This window comes from Betta splendens, chromosome 22 (assembly GCF_900634795.4).
Source record: "Betta splendens chromosome 22, fBetSpl5.4, whole genome shotgun sequence".
Classification (NCBI taxonomy): domain Eukaryota; kingdom Metazoa; phylum Chordata; class Actinopteri; order Anabantiformes; family Osphronemidae; genus Betta; species Betta splendens.
This window is the reverse complement of record NC_040900.2, coordinates 3,532,930-3,552,083: the sequence shown is the minus strand read 5'-3', so window position 1 is coordinate 3,552,083 and position 19,154 is coordinate 3,532,930. Positions and strand designations below refer to the sequence as shown.

Below are 19,154 nucleotides of genomic sequence, written 5' to 3'. Positions count from 1 at the left end.
GTTAGAGATCATTTACATTTTCTTGCATTGACCTTGACTTCAGGGAAATCAACTGAGATGAAACTGGAAGAGTTCCAGGTCTGTCTCCAGTAAAACTGTCTGGGAGTTTCTATGTGAGTAAATCTCCATCCTAGAAAACAGCGTGATGCTGATGAACGCTGGGTTCACTGACTCTTCCAAAGGTACATAATTATAACTCCTCGGCAAAGAAAAACGGTATTCTCATTTACAATACTTTATTACACATGTAATTAGAAACAAATGTGTGGATAACATCTGTTATAAATGTGAAGTTAAATCAACCAAATGCTGGTGCTATCTGCATACATTGGCAGGTTTCTTTATTAATATCTGTAAAAAGCATTTTAATCAGTGCCACTGATGGGCCAGAAAACTGGGAGGTGGCTGGTCAATGCAATTTTAATTTCCTGCCATTTGGAGCTTGATGCTATTATGTGTCATCAGATTCCAACATGGCAGCTGGAGATTTGGCATGTCGCTTTATCATTCATGTTGAAGCAGAAAGGATCCAGGTGAACAGGTGCGATAGCGTCCATTTCACTGGGCGCTGTGATGAGAAAGATGAGAAACACTGCTTTAATTTTGCTGCATTCAGTAGATTTTGCACCAAAAGGTTTAATGCTAAGAGCCTCAATTGAAAATTATTCACTAAATGAAGCCATGGCAGCCATTAGACACATGAATATAATTTAATAGATTTAATTCAGAATCCTGCCAATTTAGCTGAATTCAATAACAACTATTACAGTAAAAAATAAGTCTGTAAAAAGTCTGATATTATTCGTGTGGGTTTTATTGTTCATGCTGCTAAAGTGTTTCAGTGAGAGCTCAGTATGAAGGTATTCATTTGTGATGCTTTTAAACTCCATTGTGTTATGTTAGAATCTCTATTCAGCCTTTAATATCAGCTTTTCTCTCTTCTTTTCTCTTTTTTCGACAAAGGTTCATTAACATTTTAAATATTGACAGATGATTTCTTTGTGTCCTTCTTTTGGAGAAATCTAAAACTTCTTGTCACAGCTTCAGTGAATATGTTCAACTTGGATTCCACACTGTAACACCAGACATACGACTTGTTACAGCAGAGTATTTTTGCATCATGCCTTTTAGCGTGTGGGATTATAGACCAGGATGTGACACCTGTGATGTTTGTAGAAATGTAAAATTTGGTTCTTTGCTGTAAAGATGCTTCATTAAAAGAAACAAGGACAAACTTGACAATTTAAAGTTTAAAGTTTGAATTTGTTCAGCTCAATAGTGTTTTACAACAGTGCCTCAGCTCATTATTAGACAAATTAATCAGTTCTACATGTTTTTACTGAAACAAGGGTAAAACGTCGTGAAAAAAAATCAGCACAATATGTTTAAATACATTTAGAAAAGATCAGACTCTTCCTACTCTAAATGTCTCTGCATATTTACTGTGAGGTCTAGTCTAATTTACAGTGATACTGCATGTGGTCCATCATTAACCTTTGCATATTTACTTGAAGAAGACAATCTATTACAGGAGACACAGTACAGACTAGTTCTGCTGCTACTGGACAAATAAGTCTAAATTTAATCTTTTTTGGCATAATGTGGCTAAAATGACGTATAGTAAGGACAAAAGACATATGACTGAATTAGCAGCTATCATTCAGTTGCTGTGGAGACAGAGGATGATAACAGGTTGTAATAGCTTCTTTGACCACTGGTAACAAAAGCTTCGGACAAAACAGCAAAACGACATAACGCTGCTCCACATGAGCACCGGGGGGAATAGGTCACGCTTACTAAACACGCTCCAATTTAGCTTTTCATGTAGTTACTATTTAAACACTCTCATTTCTGTGGGCTAGAAATAACATTTTCCTCAGGGTTGTGTTCCTCTCTGTCTCCTTCACCCTCTCTGTCTTCATTTGGAGTTTCGTTTGATGTGGCTGGCTCCTTATTCTGAGACGGCCTCAGTAGATATTCCAGTTCCTCCGCGCTTATGGCCACCTTCTCAGGAATCAACCATCTCTTAAAGTGTTCAAGAGCACTGCGAACAGAGTGGCACAAGGTCAAGAATGTTACGATAAAAAAGACATAAGTAAAGCTTTGTGCTGCCTGTACTAAGAAATCCTTAAATTAAAAAACATATATACTGTAAAATTGAATGAAAAGAACAACACTCCTTCACTACCTCTCATCCATGTCGCCACCTTGGAAAAGCTCTGAAGTCTGGGCATCATGCAGGAATCTATCCCAGCATTCTTTCTTGGCCTGAGACAAGGAGCGCAGCATGTCCCTGGATGTCACATCACTCGACTGGCCCTTCAACTTCTTCAAGCGGTTCTCTGCAGCAAAGCATAGGGTGAATTAAGCGAGGTATGTGGCAGTTATTAAAGATAGGCCAGTAGTCAGGAAGGAAACACACAGAAGCAGGACAATACCTAAACTGGCTATGTAAACCTCAGAATCCTCCATAGGCTCCCATTTGGCACCGGGAGAAGTAATATTTGTGCTATTGACCTGCGCTCCTTGTGTTTCTGGCTGGAATGAGTCCTTGAAATCAGCGTTGTTCTCTGGAGCCTGCATCTCCGGCAGACTGGAGCAGATTTGGGACCACAGCTCACCGCTGGACCGCATCTCCTGACTCTCAAAGTCGTCGATCATTCTTACAGTCACTAGATGAAACAGATGTCAACATCATTTTGAAAATCTGTGACGCTGTTTGTCGCTGTGGTTTCGCTCTTAAGGAACGTTATAAAAACGCTATAGAAACGCTCACATAAAAAATATGACCAGAAATGTAATATTGAAATAATAAATGCTTCAGTTTACACAAATATACTTTGGCTGAACTTGTGTCTATCCTACTTAACTGAGTATTACGTTCAATAAATTTCCAAAGAGTTTGTCATCGTAAAGCATACAAATATGTCTTCTTAATAACTTACCCGTAAGAACAAATGCTAACAGGTTGATTGTTATTTCCTCTGATGCATGAATTTAAAGAATAGATATTAGCCTTGCTAGCTAACTGTGTCCATGATTCACAAACATTGACGAGCGCCCACTTCCTTATTTGTGAAAGTATGATTGGACGATACAACAGCCTATCAAACATTGCGGCGATATTATTGGCTCACTATGGCCGCTTGTTAGAATGGCCGCATGCTATTGGTCAGGCCTTGTGGTTTGCTGGAGAAGGCTAGGAAGTTCGTGTCAGCTGGAAGGAAGGAGCGGTGGCGAGCTACCAAGGTAATCAACTCTCCTGACCTGTGTTGCTGTGTTTTATTCGTCAGTATTGACTGTTGTGTGGGGTAACCTAGAATGAATTAGTAACTAATGAGTGACATGTAACGTTTCAACGCTGTAAAAATGGCGCCAGAGCATCTCACTAGCTATTAAGTGAAGGCTTTTTACGCAGAATCTGATCTGACACATTCAATTTAGTTTTGTGGGAATGCTTTACAGAAAGATCACCAAAACAACTGTTTGGTGATCAACTGTTTCCCCCATCTGTCACGTACTTACGGTTGCAAGCGCTGTTCCTGATGTCCCGCAGGGAGATCCAGTGCAGGAGATGCGGGCAGCGCTGCGCCTGGCGGTAGTGGCAGTCCCCATGGGTGTGCTGCTGTCCCGCACCATGGCGTGGATGTCCAGTGGCAAAACACACGCAGAGCTCATCAGCAGGCTGAGGGGTAATCTACTGAGAAGCATATTGTGTCCAAGACCGGGAATAAACCATATGCAGAGACATTATAGTATATAAGACAGTGGCTTTCAAGATAAGTGTCTGCAGACATGTTTCCCTGCTTCCTCTGCTGGCCTAATTAATTGGTGCTGTAGAAATGATTAGTTTGGGATCACGATGAAAAACACCAATTTGTCTGCTTTCAGATCATGGGGTGATCCGCAGCGACAGAGTGTTTGACGCCATGCTGGCCACAGACAGAGGGATCTACTCTAGAGACCATCCTTATGCAGACTCTCCTCAGTCAATAGGTATTCATGGCGTTCACTCTATACAACATGCCTGTCAATACTTTTAGCTCTGTGAAGTCAGAGCTGTTTTGTGATGACAGATAAGTGCTTTGACTTTGTGTTGTGATGGTTCCAATCTCAGGCTACAGGGCGACCATCAGTGCTCCGCATATGGTGAGCGACAAACCTCTGACAGCTTCTGATGTGCTGTACAAATTGTTTGACTAAATAATTCACTCTATACATGATTCATTACATGTTTTCCCGCTGGCCTGGTTTGACAGCATGCTCATGCTTTAGAGTTGTTAAGTGACAAACTGTCTGAAGGGGCCTCAGCGCTGGATGTCGGTTCAGGAAGTGGATATCTCACCGCCTGCTTTGCAAGAATGGTACGGTTCTTATAATAAGTAGATTGTTGACTTTGTGAATTCACATAAATTACATGACTTTGTGAAACACCTGCATTTTTCCTGTTGGTTTTAGACAGGACCCAGGGGTAGAGTGGTCGGCATTGAACACATTGATGAACTAGTTCAAATGTCAATAAAAAACGTGCAAGCTGATGACCCCGAACTACTCTCTTCTGGTCGCATCAAACTTGTAGGTGAGAGAGAATACAAAGTCAAAGTCATGGCTTTTACAAATGCAGATGTTTAAATTGCACAGTTGCAAAAAGAACTAAGTCCTGTCTATGTCTATCCACAGTGGGAGATGGAAGGACTGGGTATCCAGATGGAGCGCCATATGATGCTATTCATGTTGGTGCAGCTGCAGCTACTGTTCCTAAGGCTGTAAGTAGGTGTATGACTTTTAGTGTAATTGGAAGTAGGGAAAATATTATAAATCCTTAATCAGAAGACTCTATAAGAAATGTTATGCAAGTTAATATTAAAACACGTTTCTTTACATGGTGATTAGTAAAGTAGACACTTTGGCAGAGAGACTGGTCAGAGCCATATAAATATTAATGCTTTTCTTTGTTTTCTGTTTCATATGAAAGCTTTTGGAGCAGCTCAAACCAGGGGGCCGGTTGGTTCTCCCAGTAGGTCCGGATGGTGGCAGCCAGGTGCTAGAACAGTATGATCGCCAGAATGATGGGACCTTCGTCAAGAAAGCTTTGATGGGAGTGGTGTACGTCCCCCTCACTGACAAGAGACGTCAGTGGCCTGGGTAAGAAAATACTTATAACTCTCAAATGTTAAAACAAACTCAGTGACGCCAGGCAACTCTTTGTCCAGATAAAAGGTGGCTTGTCCTGATAATGCCCATGCTGTCTTTCTTTCCTCAGAGGTGAGCTCTGATTGCAGTGTGGTTGCCTCTGCAGGAGGTGGCGTTGGTGCTGCGTCGCCGGGGCCCCATAGCTGTCCCCATGAGCTCCAGTCTTAATGACCACCTGTCCTGCTGGGATGTCACCTAGCAACGTACAAGGAGGATCTTGCTCTATTGCCTGATTGTCTTCCAAGTGTGCTGAAGCAGTGGGGGCCAGGTGAGAGAACACTGCTGGACTGAGGGCCGTAGAGTCAGAGAAAGATAAGGTTGTTGCAAATGGCAGTAAGTGATTTTTTTTAAATTTTATTTAGTTCAGCAATGACAAAATTACAGTCACAGACTGAAAGGCTACAGTATGTGTTTAAACAAAATTCACATTGCTGTGTAATCCGAGTGGTAAGTCTTTGGTATGAATCACTAATGTAACTGATAAAGGCAAACCTAATGACAAGCTTACAAGATTTAATAGGAATTTATCAATAAAGCTGCATTTACTGTGTGAATATGGTATGTTTTGTTGACACTGTTACAGATAGGACTGTGCCAAAATCGAATAAACTGAAGCACTTAATTTTTTAACAGTATAAATGATGGAATTATATCTACATTAATCTGATTTATTAAAAAATACTTAATAAATAAAATGTATTGATTTGTCATCTATTTTAACAGACAATTTATGTGTGACTCTTGTTTTGCGTGTGTGTCTTTCATATATATTTTTACTATAACGGACATTATAAATAAAATATTACACACCCATAACACAATGCGAGACACAAAATTGTATATGTAATAAAACAGTTATTATGTAATAATATATAAAATAGACCACGAGGAGAATGAGTGAATAATATAAAGTAAATAACTATTATGTTCATGTTGTGTTACACAAAAGTCAAACCTATAACAAAACATAACCGTAAATATTGTGGAAACAGGTGAGTTGTGTGTTTAATGCACGCACGCTACGAACAGCTGGCGGCGGGTTTGACTGTTTGGACTACACGTGAAGCTAGCAGGACTACAAATGCGCGTCATCACTGTGCGCCGTCAGCGTGAAGGACCTTCAGAGATGCATGTGAGTGCGTCGAGTGGAGCTTTAATAAAATGCGCGTTATTTTCGAGTAAAACTGGAGTTTATTCTCGTGTAGTTCATACGCAACATCCCGTTATTTCTCCGCATAACGTCGGTAAAAGTCTGCGTCGCATCGTTTGTTATTCACGTTGTCAACAGAGCAGTTCGACGATGCAGCGGGCGGCAACGGCTCCGGAGGCGCCGGTGCACGAGCCCGCGTCCGCTAAAGAGGCTCCGGGAGCCGGCAAACGCAAAAGCGACGAGTCGGGGGAGCCCGAGACGAGGCAACGAGGAAAGAGGCGGAGAGGAGCCGGGGGCAAGAAGCTCCGTCCGGGCGAACGGTACGTCCCCCCGCCGCAGAAGCGGAACCCCGGCGTCAGCTTCAGCCAGGAGCACTTCGACGAGACCTCCTACTACTTTGAAGGCGGCCTTCGCAAAGTCAGACCGTACTACTTTGACTTCAAAACCTACTGCAAAGGCCGCTGGGTCGGAAAGAGCCTGCTGGAGGTGTTCAAGAGCGAGTTCAGAGCCGAGTCCATCGAGTATTACGAGAAGGCGGCGCAACAGGGTCGCATCAGGCTCAACGACGCGGCGGTGGAGGACCTGTCGGTGGTGCTCAGGGTCGGTACCGCCACAACATGTGGACCTTTGCTAAAATCCTCTAGACTTTACTGGGTTCATCCATGTGAGCCAGAAAGTTCATCAGCTGCAGTACATTTTACACCAGTGAATTCTATGATTAATTCATAACTCTCTTTTCTTATTTATAGAATAATGACCTCATGAAGAACACGGTGCACCGCCACGAGCCGCCTGTGGTCGGCACGCCCCTCCAGATTCTGGTGGACGACGGTGAGGTGCTGGTAGTGGACAAGCCCGCCTCCATCCCAGTTCACCCATGCGGCCGTTTCCGCCACAACACGGTGATCTTTATCCTGGGGAAGGAGAGGGGAATGTCTGAGCTTCATACTGTCCACAGGCTGGACAGGCTCACATCTGGAGTCCTGCTGTTTGCCAGGACGCTGGAAAGCTCAAAGAGACTGGACCAGTTGGTGAGAGACCGACAGGTGAGTTGGTTCTGACTCGCAGGTGATTAGACACGTATCAAATTGAAGGCTTTAATTATTGGTGTGTATTTTAGAACGTCTCTAAATGTCCTGTACATTTACTTTTTCCTAGCTTGAGAAGGAGTATGTGTGCCGGGTAGAAGGAGAGTTTCCAGAGGGCGAGCTGATTTGCGAGGAGCCCATTCTGGTGGTGTCCTTTAAAATTGGCCTGTGTCGGGTTGATCCCAAAGGGAAGGAGTGCCGCACTGTCTTTCAGAGGCTCAGCTTTAATGGGAAGAGCAGTGTGGTCCGCTGTTTGCCCCTCACTGGGCGCACACACCAGATCAGGGTGCACCTCCAGTACCTAGGCTTCCCTATTCTAAATGATCCCATCTACGGCTCCTTAGCGTGGGGCCCTAACAGGGGGAAGGGTGGCCTGGTGGGGAAGAGCGACGAAGAGCTGCTGCAGGCTCTGGTGGAGGAACACCAGTCTGAAGACAGTCTCCACCTGATGGATTTACCCCATGATGGCGTAGGACTGAAAGAGGTGGATAAAAACGATGCCTCGGACATAAAGGAGAAGTCTGTTGGGTCAACAGAACCCAAGCACCAGGAAAGTCTTCAGGCAGAGACATGTGGTGGGGACGCCGGCTGTAGCTCAAACAACGAGCCAAGAAATGAGGCGAATGGGGACACGAACCGTGACGACACGGCGCCGACCAGCGCCGAAGGATGTGCTGCTGGCTCCGCTCAGGAAGCCCCTAGAGACCAACTGTGTAGCGAGTGTAAACTGGTACGACCGGATCCCACAGAAAAGGATCTCATCATGTACCTCCACGCTTTACGATACAAAGGACCGGACTTTGAATATGCCACACGTTTACCGGACTGGGCCAAAGAGGACTGGGTCGACGCCAAATAGGTTTCATTTTGATCCGACGGGAACAGACAAGAAATTCATTTATTTCAGTTTTTATGTTGCTTCCACCAAAATTGAACATGCGGAAAAATATTTACCTTTTTGACTTAAGTTATTGACAGCCTTAAACACAAATCCAGTAAATTCCTGTTTCTTCACGTCTCCAGCCTGTAATCTGTCTCTTACCTCACTGATTTTAAATAAACAAGAGGCCAAGTGTGCAGCAAAATAAGCTTTTGTTTTATTTAATCTTTGTAAAAACTTAACAACCTTTTGTCACGGTAAGTAATACTGATGGTTCCTCAACGTCCCCTGTTCATAAAAAGCCTCTCCATCTTTAAGGCAGGTAATTCTGCTTAGTGCCTTAAAGTCAAGGCTCCTCAAAGTTTGCTGATTCTGCACTAAATAATTAATAATAAAAAATAAAAATCTTTCTTGTCCTCAGTCATTGCTTTCCGATATTATTTTAGTCTTTATATATTTATAACCATAAAACATTTTATAATTTAAAGCACATCATTTGCACAAGACACACATTTTATAAACAACCTTTTCAAAGACACTGGCTCATGCTGCCTATGTTTTAAATAGTGTTATTTGAACGTGACTGTAATATAGATTTGCTAGCATCACGTCTGGGCTGTGGAACGAGCTGAATGTTAAGGCTTCCTTGGATAACTGGATGGAATGCAATTACCCAACACTGGTTGAAGCCACATAGACTGAGCCTGAAATAAACACGACTTTCTATGTGAAACACTGAATGCAAACAAGCCAGAACGCCACAAATGACACATTCTGACTTTCTATATCATAGTCATAATAATGACATGCTGTCGTATATCTTGTGCAGTCGTTAGCCGGCTGCTGTTGTGCATGTCATAATGATTTACTCTTGCTTATATACAGTACAGTTCTGTCAGACACAGCGTCCTTTGAAGGCCAGTGGCTGCACATGGGTCCGGACCCCAGTCTATGCAGATGGTGAAATGTTCCAGGCACAAAGGGAATTCTGCAGGAGCCGGTGCAGAACTTGATGTCATCATAACACGGGGCAGTTTTTGTTCCTCGTTTGTGGGTAACATAAACCTTTAATGTTTTATTGTCTGTAAATTCCCCAGTTTGAGAATGTCATGCTCCGTTGACCTTTCGCTGACGCACTGACCTTGTTTTGGACAAACACTGTCACATTGGTTGCAGTTGGCTAATATTTCCTTTGAGCATACAAAAGTAGAAGCTTCTTTTGTTGGTGGTGGTCCTAATTAATGCACAGTGCCAACCCTGATCAGCACGTATCCTCCCGTTTTCCATCTCTCTTTATCCAGATGTCTGGTAAGTCTGGCTTACTGTTGGGTAAGATGACGACCTCCTCACTGTGATTAGTGCGGCCTTTACTGCAGGTATCGTAGACAGTTTCCTTCAGAGAGAGGCAAAGCGTGTCTCTCTTTCCGTTGAGATGTCCTGGTTGTGGCTGATCGTCTTCTGCTTCGTGCCGTTGCAGTTTGGAAGACCCTGGTTCGATGTCACTGAGGCATGTTTCACAGGAGTCCTCCAGACCCTCGAAGGAGCTCTGGGACTGGGAGGAGACGGGCCTTTTGTGGGAGGGATGACAGTGGCCTTCCATAGTTTGCTCGTCTTTGTACAGAGATGGCTGGTCAATGGTCTCCAGAGTGCGGCTCATGGTCGGCTCCTCTGTGCTAGAGGATGAGGAGAAGGATGCGTTGGCCCAGTGCTTCGTCCCGGCAGACTGACCCCTGCAGGTTTTACAGAGCTGTTTGTCCCTAGCTAGACCTTCCTCTACCAGCCCCACAGGTCGTAGGGTGTTTTCTCTGTAAGGCGATGACGTCTGGATGGCTGGAGGGGCTTGGCACATCTTACTTTGACGTCTGCACACCTCTTCGCTCGCCCCATCAATGCTATTTCTGCCCACGTCTTTCCCGCAGTACTCGATTTCGTCCGAGAGCACAGACGGCCGGTTGGACAGTTTGCTGGTGCAGGTGCTGTTTTCAAAGCTGTCGCTCAGTCGATAGGCCAGAGGCTGCAGTTCGTACTGATCGGGCCCTTGCCCTCCTGCTACTGTGCCCCTGTTTGGGTAGAGAGAACCTCCGGACTGCTTGTCATAGCTCCTCCTCACTCTAGCTCTGCCGAAGGCCCCGTTGGCAGCCGAGGCGGAGGATGAGGAACCAGGCTCTGCTTCTGAGCAAGAAGACAGCAAGCCATCGGTGTGGTCCAAAAAGCAAGGCAACGTTATTTTCCCACAGTTTTTCTGGGGTCCAAAGAAGCAGCATAGAGACTGGAAAAAGAAGGTTGCAAAGCCACACGCTACACATTTGACCAAAAAAAGGAATATTCCCAATTTTCTAAAGACCAAGGCCGTGGCAGGCAACATGATGATCCCCATGAAGAAAAATGCAGCGGAGACTATAGCTACTGGACATCCCATCCGCTTGGTAGCGTGCGCAACTTTCCCAAATCGGTCCGAATGGGGAGCCAAGTTGTAGGATATGCAGTAGTTGGCGATAAAGTCAACGGACAATCCTGCTGCTGTCGATATAAACAGAGCCTCAATGCCGCTGAGGTGCCACTCAAGGAGGACCAGGAGGCCGACGGTGACAAACACGCTCCCTCCTACAGCCACGGTGCCATATATACTCAACAAAACGTTCCAGGTGGTGACAAAGAGCAAAACAAACGTGAGAGCGACTGAAAAGCCTGCTACGAGCAGAGTCTCTGAGCTTAAAGACTGTTGGAGGTCAAAAAGAGACAGCTCGCTTATAAACCAGCCCTTCTCTAGTCCGCGCGGCGCTTCTGCTAGCTCCCCGTTGAACCACGTCCGGATTTCTTTGTAGAAAATGTTGCTTCTGGTGAAGTTGAAGCTGTGGAGGTATGTGGTTCTGAACGCCAACACGAGGGCAGCGACCCTGCCATCTGGCTGGAAGAACAGGCCTCCGCTGTGGGCCAGATGGCCCTCGGCGTACCGCTCCGCCAGCATCGCACTGAGGCAGCTTTCAAAGACGCTGGGGGGGTAGGGGAAGGGGACGTCATTACAGCAGAAGTCCACGTCGTGGCTCTCTGAGCACTGTCTGACAGACACCCAGTGTATCAGCTGCTCCACCAGACAGACGTTGTCTGTCGTTACGTCTGTATCCTCAGATGACTGAGGGGAATAGAAGCTTTGGTTCTGGACGCGTCCACAAAGATCCCGTAGCCAGACCTGCGCGTCCGGTCGGCTCATGTTAAAATCTGTGTCTAGAACCAAAGAGCTGTTGCTTCTAGGGTCGAGGAGGTCCCCGTTATCGGTGGGTTTGACACCCCAAACGAGAGTTATCGTGACAGGTTTATCCTCCCCGTTCCTTTGTCTCTCAAACATGAACATATGACGATACTCTGCGTCGTATCGCTCGAACGGGTGACTAGAGACAAAGAGCTGTGTGAGCTTGCTGTCCAGGGTGGGGAGCTTCATGCCTGGGTCGATGCAGGACATGTACGTGCCCCCAGCAGCGAGCACTGCGAACCAGCACACCCAGATGTACCTGAACTTGACCACTCCACAAGGCAGGATTTTGAGGAATAACAAATTGGACGTGTCCGTGAGACCGCGCTTCAGTTCCCTCAGCTTCTGGCCGAGGGTGAAGAGGCACCTCTTGCGTGAGCCCGTTTCCCAGAAGCCTCCGGGGCTTTTGGAGCAGCACGGCTTCCACCCCGGCACCGCCACAGAGGCGGAGGGCGCCTTTATGTAGCGCTCCCGCAGGACGAACGAGCACGGCAGCCACACTAACGCCAGGAGGGAGCTGATCAAAGAGCTGGTTCCAAGATAAACAGAGAAACATCTGATGGCTGTGATGCTGCTGAGATAGCCAGAGAAAAATGCTGCGCTGGAGGTCAGTCCGGATGCTAAAATCAAATAGCCCACTTCCTGCAAAGCCCTGTTGACTCTCTTCTCCTGGGAGGCGGAGGGGTTCTGGGAGAGCTGCAGCTTCCAGAAATCAGCGAAGACAAAAACCTGATTGGAGCAACTTCCCAAGAGCATCAGAGCTGCAGAGAGGTTGACTAATGGGAAGAAAGCAAGTCGAAAGGCTACTTTATAGAAAAAATAAGACGTCAGGAGGGAGCCAGTAATGGCTATTAATGACAATGTCACTATGAAGAGAGACTGGAGATATAGAGCCATAGTGAAAAGAAGAGAAACAACAGCTAAAACAGGGTAGACCGAGTCTTTTGCCAGGTAGTATTTAAACAAGGTCTGCTTGATGCCAAAGTCCATTCCGGTGATGGTGGTGTTGCTGGACGTCAGATCCTGGCCCTCGAGGCGCTTCATGTATATCTCCATCATGTGCTTCCCTTTGTCGACGGGCAGGAACAGGAGGCTGTACTTCAGCGTGGGGATTTGATACTGGACCGTCTGCGGTCCAAGGAAGTCCTTATCGACGAGAAAGTGCAGGATTTGAAAGACCACCCGGGACTGTTTGCAGCGGTTTGGGACCGTTGAGCAGCCGCCACGCTTGGGTGTGTCCACGCAGGCCTCCACCAGATGACCGGCGTGGTAGTACGGAGCACAGGCTCGAAGGAGGTTCAGAGACTCCGAAACCTGGGCAAAAGCGAAGAACAACCTCATGTAACATTCCATAACGGAAAGTGCTCAAGTCAATAATTAGGAGTAGTACCTGGTGTGAAGTGAGACTGAGGCAGCAGGAGGCGTTGGTGAGAACAGCCAAGTAGTTCCCCAGAGACCAGCTCGGACAACAGCCGCCTCTGGACGTCTCCCCCGTCTCCCCCGTCTCCCCCCTCACAAGCTGCTGGCACAGCTCCGGGAACCGAGCCTGGGAGCGAATCTGAATCCCACAAGGGAGAGATGTTTTTGAACGCGTTCCCAGTTTTATAACGAATCGACTTGTGGGAATCAATCTTGGACCAGAATCTACATGAAGGAGTGCTTTTAATCGTTTAAAGGTGATTTACAGTTAGGACATAAAAGTGGAGGCTGAAAAAATGATTAGAGGCAAGTAATTCACGATTAGCCGAGAAGTGACGGGCTGAGGAGATCTGAGCGAACCCTGTGTTGCTCCATGGCACACATGGCGTGGATGGCCTTCAGACTCCAGAGACTGGCAGAGTGTTCTGATCGAAACACCAGCTGGGCCAAGTGCTGGCCTGCGTGGACACAGACAGATGGAGATCAGCCCAACGCCAGCAGACATTAATCAGTACTTTGTGGGGTTGTCAGAAATGTACGGCGGTAAAATCGCTCTTGTTTTATGTGTTTTGTGCTCTGAGGAAACTTCAAAGCTTGAAGCAGCTAATATGCCCACTTTGGAGTTTTTAGTGCTTTATGAGGCCAGTGGAGGTCGGATCTCGTGTTTGATCTACCAGCAGAATATATCACAGCCGAGCCGGGCCGGTTTTGTGCTGATTACTCTCTGAAGGATTTTGCCTTCATCTTATTACATTCTGTGTTCTGTTACCAGTGTAAAAGAAGTGCCAGTGATTTATTCATCACCGGGGAGCGACCGGGTGAAGGGAGGATGGACCCACCTGGACCGTCGCAGAGGAACGTTTCCTGAGGGGCGTCGAAGGCCAGCGTCCTCCGGATGCGAAGCCGCGGCGCGTCCCGGCCAGCGCTGCCGAAACCGCTGCAGGCAGACGCACACATGCAGACGCACACGTGCAGACGCACACGTGCAGACGGCCTTCAGGTAAAAGCGTTAATTGGGCACACGAGATTAAAGCGCACCGGAGGCCTCTGACCTTTTACCGAGCTGCGGTGGGAGCGGGGACAGCGTTTTCCCGGGGCCGGTGTTCTGCTGCAGCTCGGTCAGACTGGACTGGCGAACGCCGATGTAGGTCCCTCGCGGCTCGAAGCCCTGACAGAGCGGAGGTAGTTGGACGTTCACGTGAATCCTGCCCACGCATTTTATCCACCATGAAATAATGCTATGATCACGTCACCCAAGCACTTTGTTGTGACTGTGGTTTTTAATTGGTGTTCTACCATAAACACGGATCTCGAAGGTGAGAACTTGAATTTAATTATGATGACAGCGTGTGATCTGAGGTTCAGCGAGACTGAATGGATGAATCGCGTGTCCTTAGAGAAACAGTAATTAACACTCAGCCTAAGGTGGTAAGGGAGGTGTGTGTGTGTGTGTGTGTGTGTGTGTGTGTGTGTGTGTGTGTGTGTGTGTGTGTGTGTGTGTGTGTGTGTGTGTGTGTGTGTGTGTGTGTGTGTGTGTGTGTGTGTGTGTGTGTGTGTGTGTGTGTGTGTGACTCACCAGCAGGGGGTCAGAGAAGTCTGGCAGTGGCCCGATGAAGAGTCCAGCCAGTGAACATCCAAGCAGCAGCGCGGCGCAGCACAGCAGCAACGCCAGCGGGTAGTCCACTATCATCTGGGAATAACTTCCAGGTGGAGACAAAGACACCAAAGCAGCTGCTGGTGACACAGAATGATAATGTGAAAGATAATCTGGGTGGTGGAGGGAAAAGGATGTACTTACCTTCTAAGGAAGCTGTACAGGCCTCCGTCCCTGTCAGGAGCATCCGTACTGTTAGAATAATAATCGCAACCACACCCGCCGTGTCCCACCGTGCTCAAACGCACCTCACTGTCACCACGTGCCGCTGCGCTGGCTTCTGGGTGCCGCTCTCGTTGGACCCGTGCAGCCAGTGACACCGGACGAGTCCTGGATGGGCAGAAGCGCAGCTGTGATCCACCTTCGCCGCCGGACCTCCGTCAGAACACGGAGCTGCGGCGTCCGGCCGACAGCGGGCGCTGGGCTTGACGGGCCCCTGGCGGCTGCACTGGGGACATGTGCGGGCCTGCGGGGACGTGTAGGCTCTGGCTCTGTGACCCTGTGGGACCTGAAGGAGAGAAGAAGCAGAGAAGAATGACGCCGTGGCGATATTTGCCGTTCTCTCCCAGATCCTGCATCTATTTCCGACCCGACGTCGCTGTGACGAGGACGCGTGTGATGCGGCGCGGCCCCTGTGAAGGCTTACTTGGTGGTAGAGCTGACAGGAGGACGGCGGTCTGCTGAAGCCGCTGCAGCTGTCACAGAGCTCTCCCTCCGACTGGGTGAGTGTCAACTGGGCTTCAGTGGAGCACATGCCGTCAGGAGGGCACAGGGAAAGAGCTGGGATCTCACTGAGGGAAGGAAAGAGCGGTTCCGTGTGCATAGAGTTATTGAGATATTTTCATTTATTTATTCAGTCTATGGACCAAATTCATCTCATATTCATCTGAGGATTGAGGACGGTGGAACTAATGAGTGGAGGAATGGATTTCTGAGGCTACTAGCAGTGAAAAAATGGGGGGAAGGGGGGTGTAGATGCACTCCAAGTCTGTCCAGGACAGATAACATGATTCAGGGAGTAATGGCAGCAGTGGAGCAGCCTGCAGTGACCTCACTCCTTTCTCCAACCTGTAGTACCTTCAAACCTCAACATGTATTAAAGCCATAAAGCCTGTCTGACATGAAGCTCCTTGGAGGAATATGCCGAGCATCGATCAAACCCACAGAAAGTTTTAATAAGTCTCCAGTCTCAGAAGATGCGTATGTGCTAAATCAATGACTAGAGCCAGAACACCTCCAGTCTTCATTATAAATGTATGACAACCTCTCAGCGGCACAAAACATCCAGATAATTAGGTGGAACAAACAAGAAGAATTTGTGACTGGGTGAATATGTAAATGAATGCAGCTTCACTGAGGACAAAGGGGCCGTGGGATGCGAACGGTCCACCGTGTGCTTGTTTTTCCACAGCGCTCTGGATGCGGCCGCGCTTCCTGTCGCGTCGCCATGCCAACGGGGGTAAGTCAACAGAACCTAAATGACCTCACGCAGTTTTATTTGCATCGCATAACGAGGCGCAGGTAACGAGCGGCCCGGCGAATCGGCGACGTCACAGTAGCGGCCGTGGAGACGATTAATGGAGCCGCTCGGCTCCGAACGAGACGAGTTTTATCTCCCTGTCACATTAAAGCTGTAATATGATCTAAATAATAAATAGCTGATGGAGAACTCCGCAGCTGCTGGTCACATGTTTGCCATTTTAGCCTGTTTATATGCTGGAGAGAGTGGGTAAACACGCTCATAAACGGAATCTAGAGGAACACGGCACTAATTTGACTCTGTCTTTATTGCTGAAACGCGCATTTATTAGCAGAGACTGTGTAACGTGTGCCTGGCATCCTCCTCACCACAGGACGCAGGATATGAGTATTTAGGCCCATTTAATCCCGCGTTGGCCGACACGGGCACAGAAATTCACCCAAAGACACACACAATGAGGGAAATTTGTGGAACCCATCAATATTTTAGTGGATGGACACCAAAATACACCCAGCGACGTGTCACCGAGCTGCTTCCAGGATGTTTGTGCAGTGATGTCAGCACGGCCTCGTAAATGCGAGCTCACATCAAATGCATACGAGGTGAAATAAATCCCTCCTTTTATTTACAGTGTTTATTAGCTGGAGTGGATTAGTTTGAGTTTAATGTGCCCGACGAACTGACTGGAGAAGTAGGTCAAACACTGAGATGACTGAGTGGAAACTCCTCCAGATGATGATGGCAGGAGGCGCTCAGCTCGGAGAAGCAGGTCAAATGTGAGGCGTCCCTCAATAAACACGCTTTCCTCTGGTGAGTTAATATTAGCAAAGCCTGACTGGTAAACGGCTGTAAAACCAGTTTCCAAGGACGTTTTGTGGCATCTGAGGCTACAGACACTCGGCTCCACTACTCTCCCGTCTTTCTGCCTCTTCGGTTCGCGTCGTTCACTCTTTCATCCGCTCTTTGGACGCCACTCAATGTCATGTCGTCAACCATCTCCGGGACTGTCAATCACACGCGTGCGCGCATGCCCGGAGCAGGATTAAAGCCCAACTGTTCCTAAAAATCAGATCCAGGGTTTTATTGGTGGAGAAAGGCTCGCGGCTCCGTGGAAGGAGGGAACTGGTCTGTTCCCAGTCTAAACGGTGACGGGCCTCAGCTGATCCCAGACCCACCTTCACCTCGAAGCCTCGTGGCCGTTTGATTTGTTTTCTGCAGCGCTTCTGTATGTGAGCGAGTGACAGCGCGACATCTGTGACCCGGAGAGCTGGGGCGACCGCGGCAGGAGGTTGATGACACTCAACAGATCGCATGGCTCTCGCTACGACGACGGCGAGAGTGACAGCATGTGTGAGGCAAAGGTCAGAGGCAACAATGGAGCAGCTCAAAATGTGTTGCACTGCCTGTTTATTGCCATCCAATAATACTTACTGAACATCTTATTCCTGATAGTCAATTATTGAGAATTATCCAACAACTGTACATGTAATTGCTTTTATTGCTATGGTTTACACGTTTAATCAATTACATAGTTGTAGTTGCTCCAATTATGATTAAAACAGTGTAAATGGGAAAAGCCCACATGATCCTATTGTCCGCGGTAACAGCTGGATCTTTGAACAATTCTCTCCGCGACCACAGGAGGCTAGAAACACATTTAAACGCCTCATCCTGTCAAATTCTCTCTTTAAAATCAACTTTCACTTTGCGCCTCGGGAAGCATGCACATGCAGTAAAGAAAAACCCAACCTTTGGCAAGCGTCCCGGATTTCCCTTTCATCTGTAGGAGAGTCATCCATCACTATCGCATCCGTGCTTTCTCCTATTATCGAGCGAGCTTCCATCTCCCTCCTGATGCGACGCTGAAACCTCAATTTAAAAAAAAGACGGTTAACAATTTCCAGTTGCTCCGAACCGGGTTAACTAATGAGCCCTCATTTGACCAGACCGAGTCCACGAGGATCGCTCGCGTCTCTCCGTGGCTCCTACTACGGAGCGGCACCGGGGCCGCACGGGTTAATCTGCCCCGAGCCGCGCGCTGATTGGCGGAGCCGCGGTGATGCTGAGGATGCTGCCAGGTCGCTGTCCAACCGGCCGCGGTGCTGGAGCGCGGAGCGACTGGCAGCACGCGCCAGCGGCTGCTTAATTGGCTCGGACAGGACTTACACCGCTGGTTAGTGCAGGTTACGTCACCAGGGTGCGCCGACGCTGGTGCTGCCCTCAATGAAAATACAAAGTGAACGTGATTTTGAAATGCTGCTGAATCCAAGTCGTTTCTTTAGGTCCCTCTGTCCCAGTAAATGATGAGAATGTTTATGAGCATTAGTGGAAGAAATAATCCCCTTACAAGGAAATTCATGTGGAGGTCCGACTCTAGAGTTGGTGAAGGAGTTAGTGAAGCCTGTTTCTATGTGACTGGCAAATTAAACACCCAAACAGAACTAGAACTACAACTTCACAACTGTTTTAAAAGGTTTAGGCTATTTGAAGCTGTTAACTCAGCACATCTTTTCTGTGAGGAGTCCAACATTTTAACTATATATTAAATAGTATTATTATTTATTATTAATAATAATAGATAATAAACATCATCTTGAGCTTCTTGGTTTCTGATGGGGTTATTTGTAGAAAGATCAACTGATAGGTTTAAACTTTATTTAACCACATTCGTATGAAAAGTAGCTTTATTCGCATCAAACAAAGTGTTAATGAGTTAAAACATAGTTTTCTGCATGAAAAGCCACAAGCGGAAAGAAGCCAGACGGTGACTTTGGGCTGTACCTGTTAATGGTGAGAGTTGAGCTCCAAAGAAAGCAGAAACTGTGACGCAGCAGACCTGTGTGATTTACTGCTAATGAGGCGGCCGCTGGTCTGGCTCTGGTTCTAAATGTGAATCATGGTCCTGGGCCCTTGTCTCTGAGGGGCCACTTTGGGAAAAGCCAAATGATTTACTGGAGAAAAAAAGGCAAAGATTGAGGAAAGGGTGTGTGTGAGAAAGTGTTGTAGGAAGGATCAAAGTCCTGGTTCAGGGATTTAATAA

General features: G+C 47.2%; 4 protein-coding genes across 7 annotated transcripts; 2 read left to right on the top strand and 2 right to left on the bottom strand.

The window, feature by feature from the left end:
• Positions 1-219: 219 nt before the first annotated feature.
• On the bottom strand, positions 220-3,105 carry ccdc32 (coiled-coil domain containing 32). Its single transcript, XM_029139812.2, has 5 exons — positions 2,946-3,105; positions 2,439-2,672; positions 2,189-2,342; positions 1,908-2,044; positions 220-568 (listed from the first exon to the last, which is right to left on the bottom strand). The coding sequence occupies exons 2-5, from the start codon at positions 2,659-2,661 to the stop codon at positions 462-464; spliced, it is 621 nt and encodes a 206-aa protein (XP_028995645.1). The 5' UTR covers positions 2,662-2,672; positions 2,946-3,105; the 3' UTR covers positions 220-461.
• A 7-nt stretch (positions 3,106-3,112) lies between these two features.
• pcmtl (l-isoaspartyl protein carboxyl methyltransferase, like) lies at positions 3,113-5,920 on the top strand. 3 transcript variants are annotated; one of them, XR_003784514.3, is made up of 9 exons: positions 3,113-3,249; positions 3,557-3,692; positions 3,892-3,996; positions 4,118-4,149; positions 4,260-4,364; positions 4,459-4,575; positions 4,681-4,766; positions 4,976-5,145; positions 5,300-5,920. XR_003784514.3 is itself a non-coding variant. In XM_029139811.3 (9 exons), exons 1-9 carry the CDS (start codon positions 3,163-3,165, stop codon positions 5,334-5,336), a joined length of 879 nt encoding a protein of 292 aa, XP_028995644.1. In that variant the 5' UTR covers positions 3,113-3,162; the 3' UTR covers positions 5,337-5,920. The 3 variants fall into 3 exon arrangements, 1 of the variants encoding a protein (XP_028995644.1); XR_003784513.3 differs by having other exon boundaries at positions 5,264-5,920; XM_029139811.3 differs by having other exon boundaries at positions 4,459-4,579.
• Positions 5,921-6,239: 319 nt separating this feature from the next.
• rpusd2 (RNA pseudouridine synthase domain containing 2) lies at positions 6,240-8,519 on the top strand. Of its 2 annotated transcripts, XM_041069183.2 has the most exons (4): positions 6,240-6,325; positions 6,482-6,943; positions 7,093-7,389; positions 7,502-8,519. In XM_041069183.2, exons 1-4 carry the CDS (start codon positions 6,275-6,277, stop codon positions 8,288-8,290), a joined length of 1,599 nt encoding a protein of 532 aa, XP_040925117.1. In that variant the 5' UTR covers positions 6,240-6,274; the 3' UTR covers positions 8,291-8,519. The 2 variants fall into 2 exon arrangements, with proteins under 2 accessions (XP_040925117.1, XP_028994731.1); XM_029138898.3 differs by having other exon boundaries at positions 6,284-6,943.
• disp2 (dispatched homolog 2 (Drosophila)) lies at positions 8,507-18,192 on the bottom strand. Its single transcript, XM_029138897.3, has 10 exons — positions 17,864-18,192; positions 15,281-15,425; positions 14,883-15,142; positions 14,779-14,808; positions 14,557-14,680; positions 14,033-14,148; positions 13,820-13,917; positions 13,341-13,438; positions 12,952-13,119; positions 8,507-12,875 (listed from the first exon to the last, which is right to left on the bottom strand). The coding sequence occupies exons 1-10, from the start codon at positions 17,956-17,958 to the stop codon at positions 9,573-9,575; spliced, it is 4,437 nt and encodes a 1,478-aa protein (XP_028994730.1). The 5' UTR covers positions 17,959-18,192; the 3' UTR covers positions 8,507-9,572.
• Between the last annotated feature and the right edge of the window lie 962 nt (positions 18,193-19,154).

Bases quoted from the DNA above. Each gene is read 5' to 3' on its own strand.
- disp2 (XM_029138897.3), bottom strand. From the start codon at position 17,958: ATGGAAGCTCGCTCGATAATAGGAGAAAGCACGGATGCGATAGTGATG. The intron at 13,439-13,819 runs GTGGGTCCATCC...GTGTCCACGCAG, and splicing joins GTTCCTCTGCGACGGTCCAG to GCCAGCACTTGGCCCAGCTG. The intron at 13,120-13,340 runs GTTCGCTCAGAT...TGTGGGATTCAG, and splicing joins GTGCCATGGAGCAACACAGG to ATTCGCTCCCAGGCTCGGTT.
- rpusd2 (XM_029138898.3), top strand. From the start codon at position 6,320: ATGCATGTGAGTGCGTCGAGTGGAGCTTTAATAAAATGCGCGTTATTT. The intron at 6,944-7,092 runs GTCGGTACCGCC...TCTTATTTATAG, and splicing joins ACCTGTCGGTGGTGCTCAGG to AATAATGACCTCATGAAGAA. The intron at 7,390-7,501 runs GTGAGTTGGTTC...ACTTTTTCCTAG, and splicing joins AGTTGGTGAGAGACCGACAG to CTTGAGAAGGAGTATGTGTG.
- pcmtl (XM_029139811.3), top strand. From the start codon at position 3,163: ATGCTATTGGTCAGGCCTTGTGGTTTGCTGGAGAAGGCTAGGAAGTTC. The intron at 3,250-3,556 runs GTAATCAACTCT...GATGTCCCGCAG, and splicing joins AGCGGTGGCGAGCTACCAAG to GGAGATCCAGTGCAGGAGAT. The intron at 3,693-3,891 runs GTAATCTACTGA...GTCTGCTTTCAG, and splicing joins GCTCATCAGCAGGCTGAGGG to ATCATGGGGTGATCCGCAGC.
- ccdc32 (XM_029139812.2), bottom strand. From the start codon at position 2,661: ATGATCGACGACTTTGAGAGTCAGGAGATGCGGTCCAGCGGTGAGCTG. The intron at 2,343-2,438 runs GTATTGTCCTGC...GCTTTGCTGCAG, and splicing joins GGTTTACATAGCCAGTTTAG to AGAACCGCTTGAAGAAGTTG. The intron at 2,045-2,188 runs GTAGTGAAGGAG...CTCTGTTCGCAG, and splicing joins GGTGGCGACATGGATGAGAG to TGCTCTTGAACACTTTAAGA.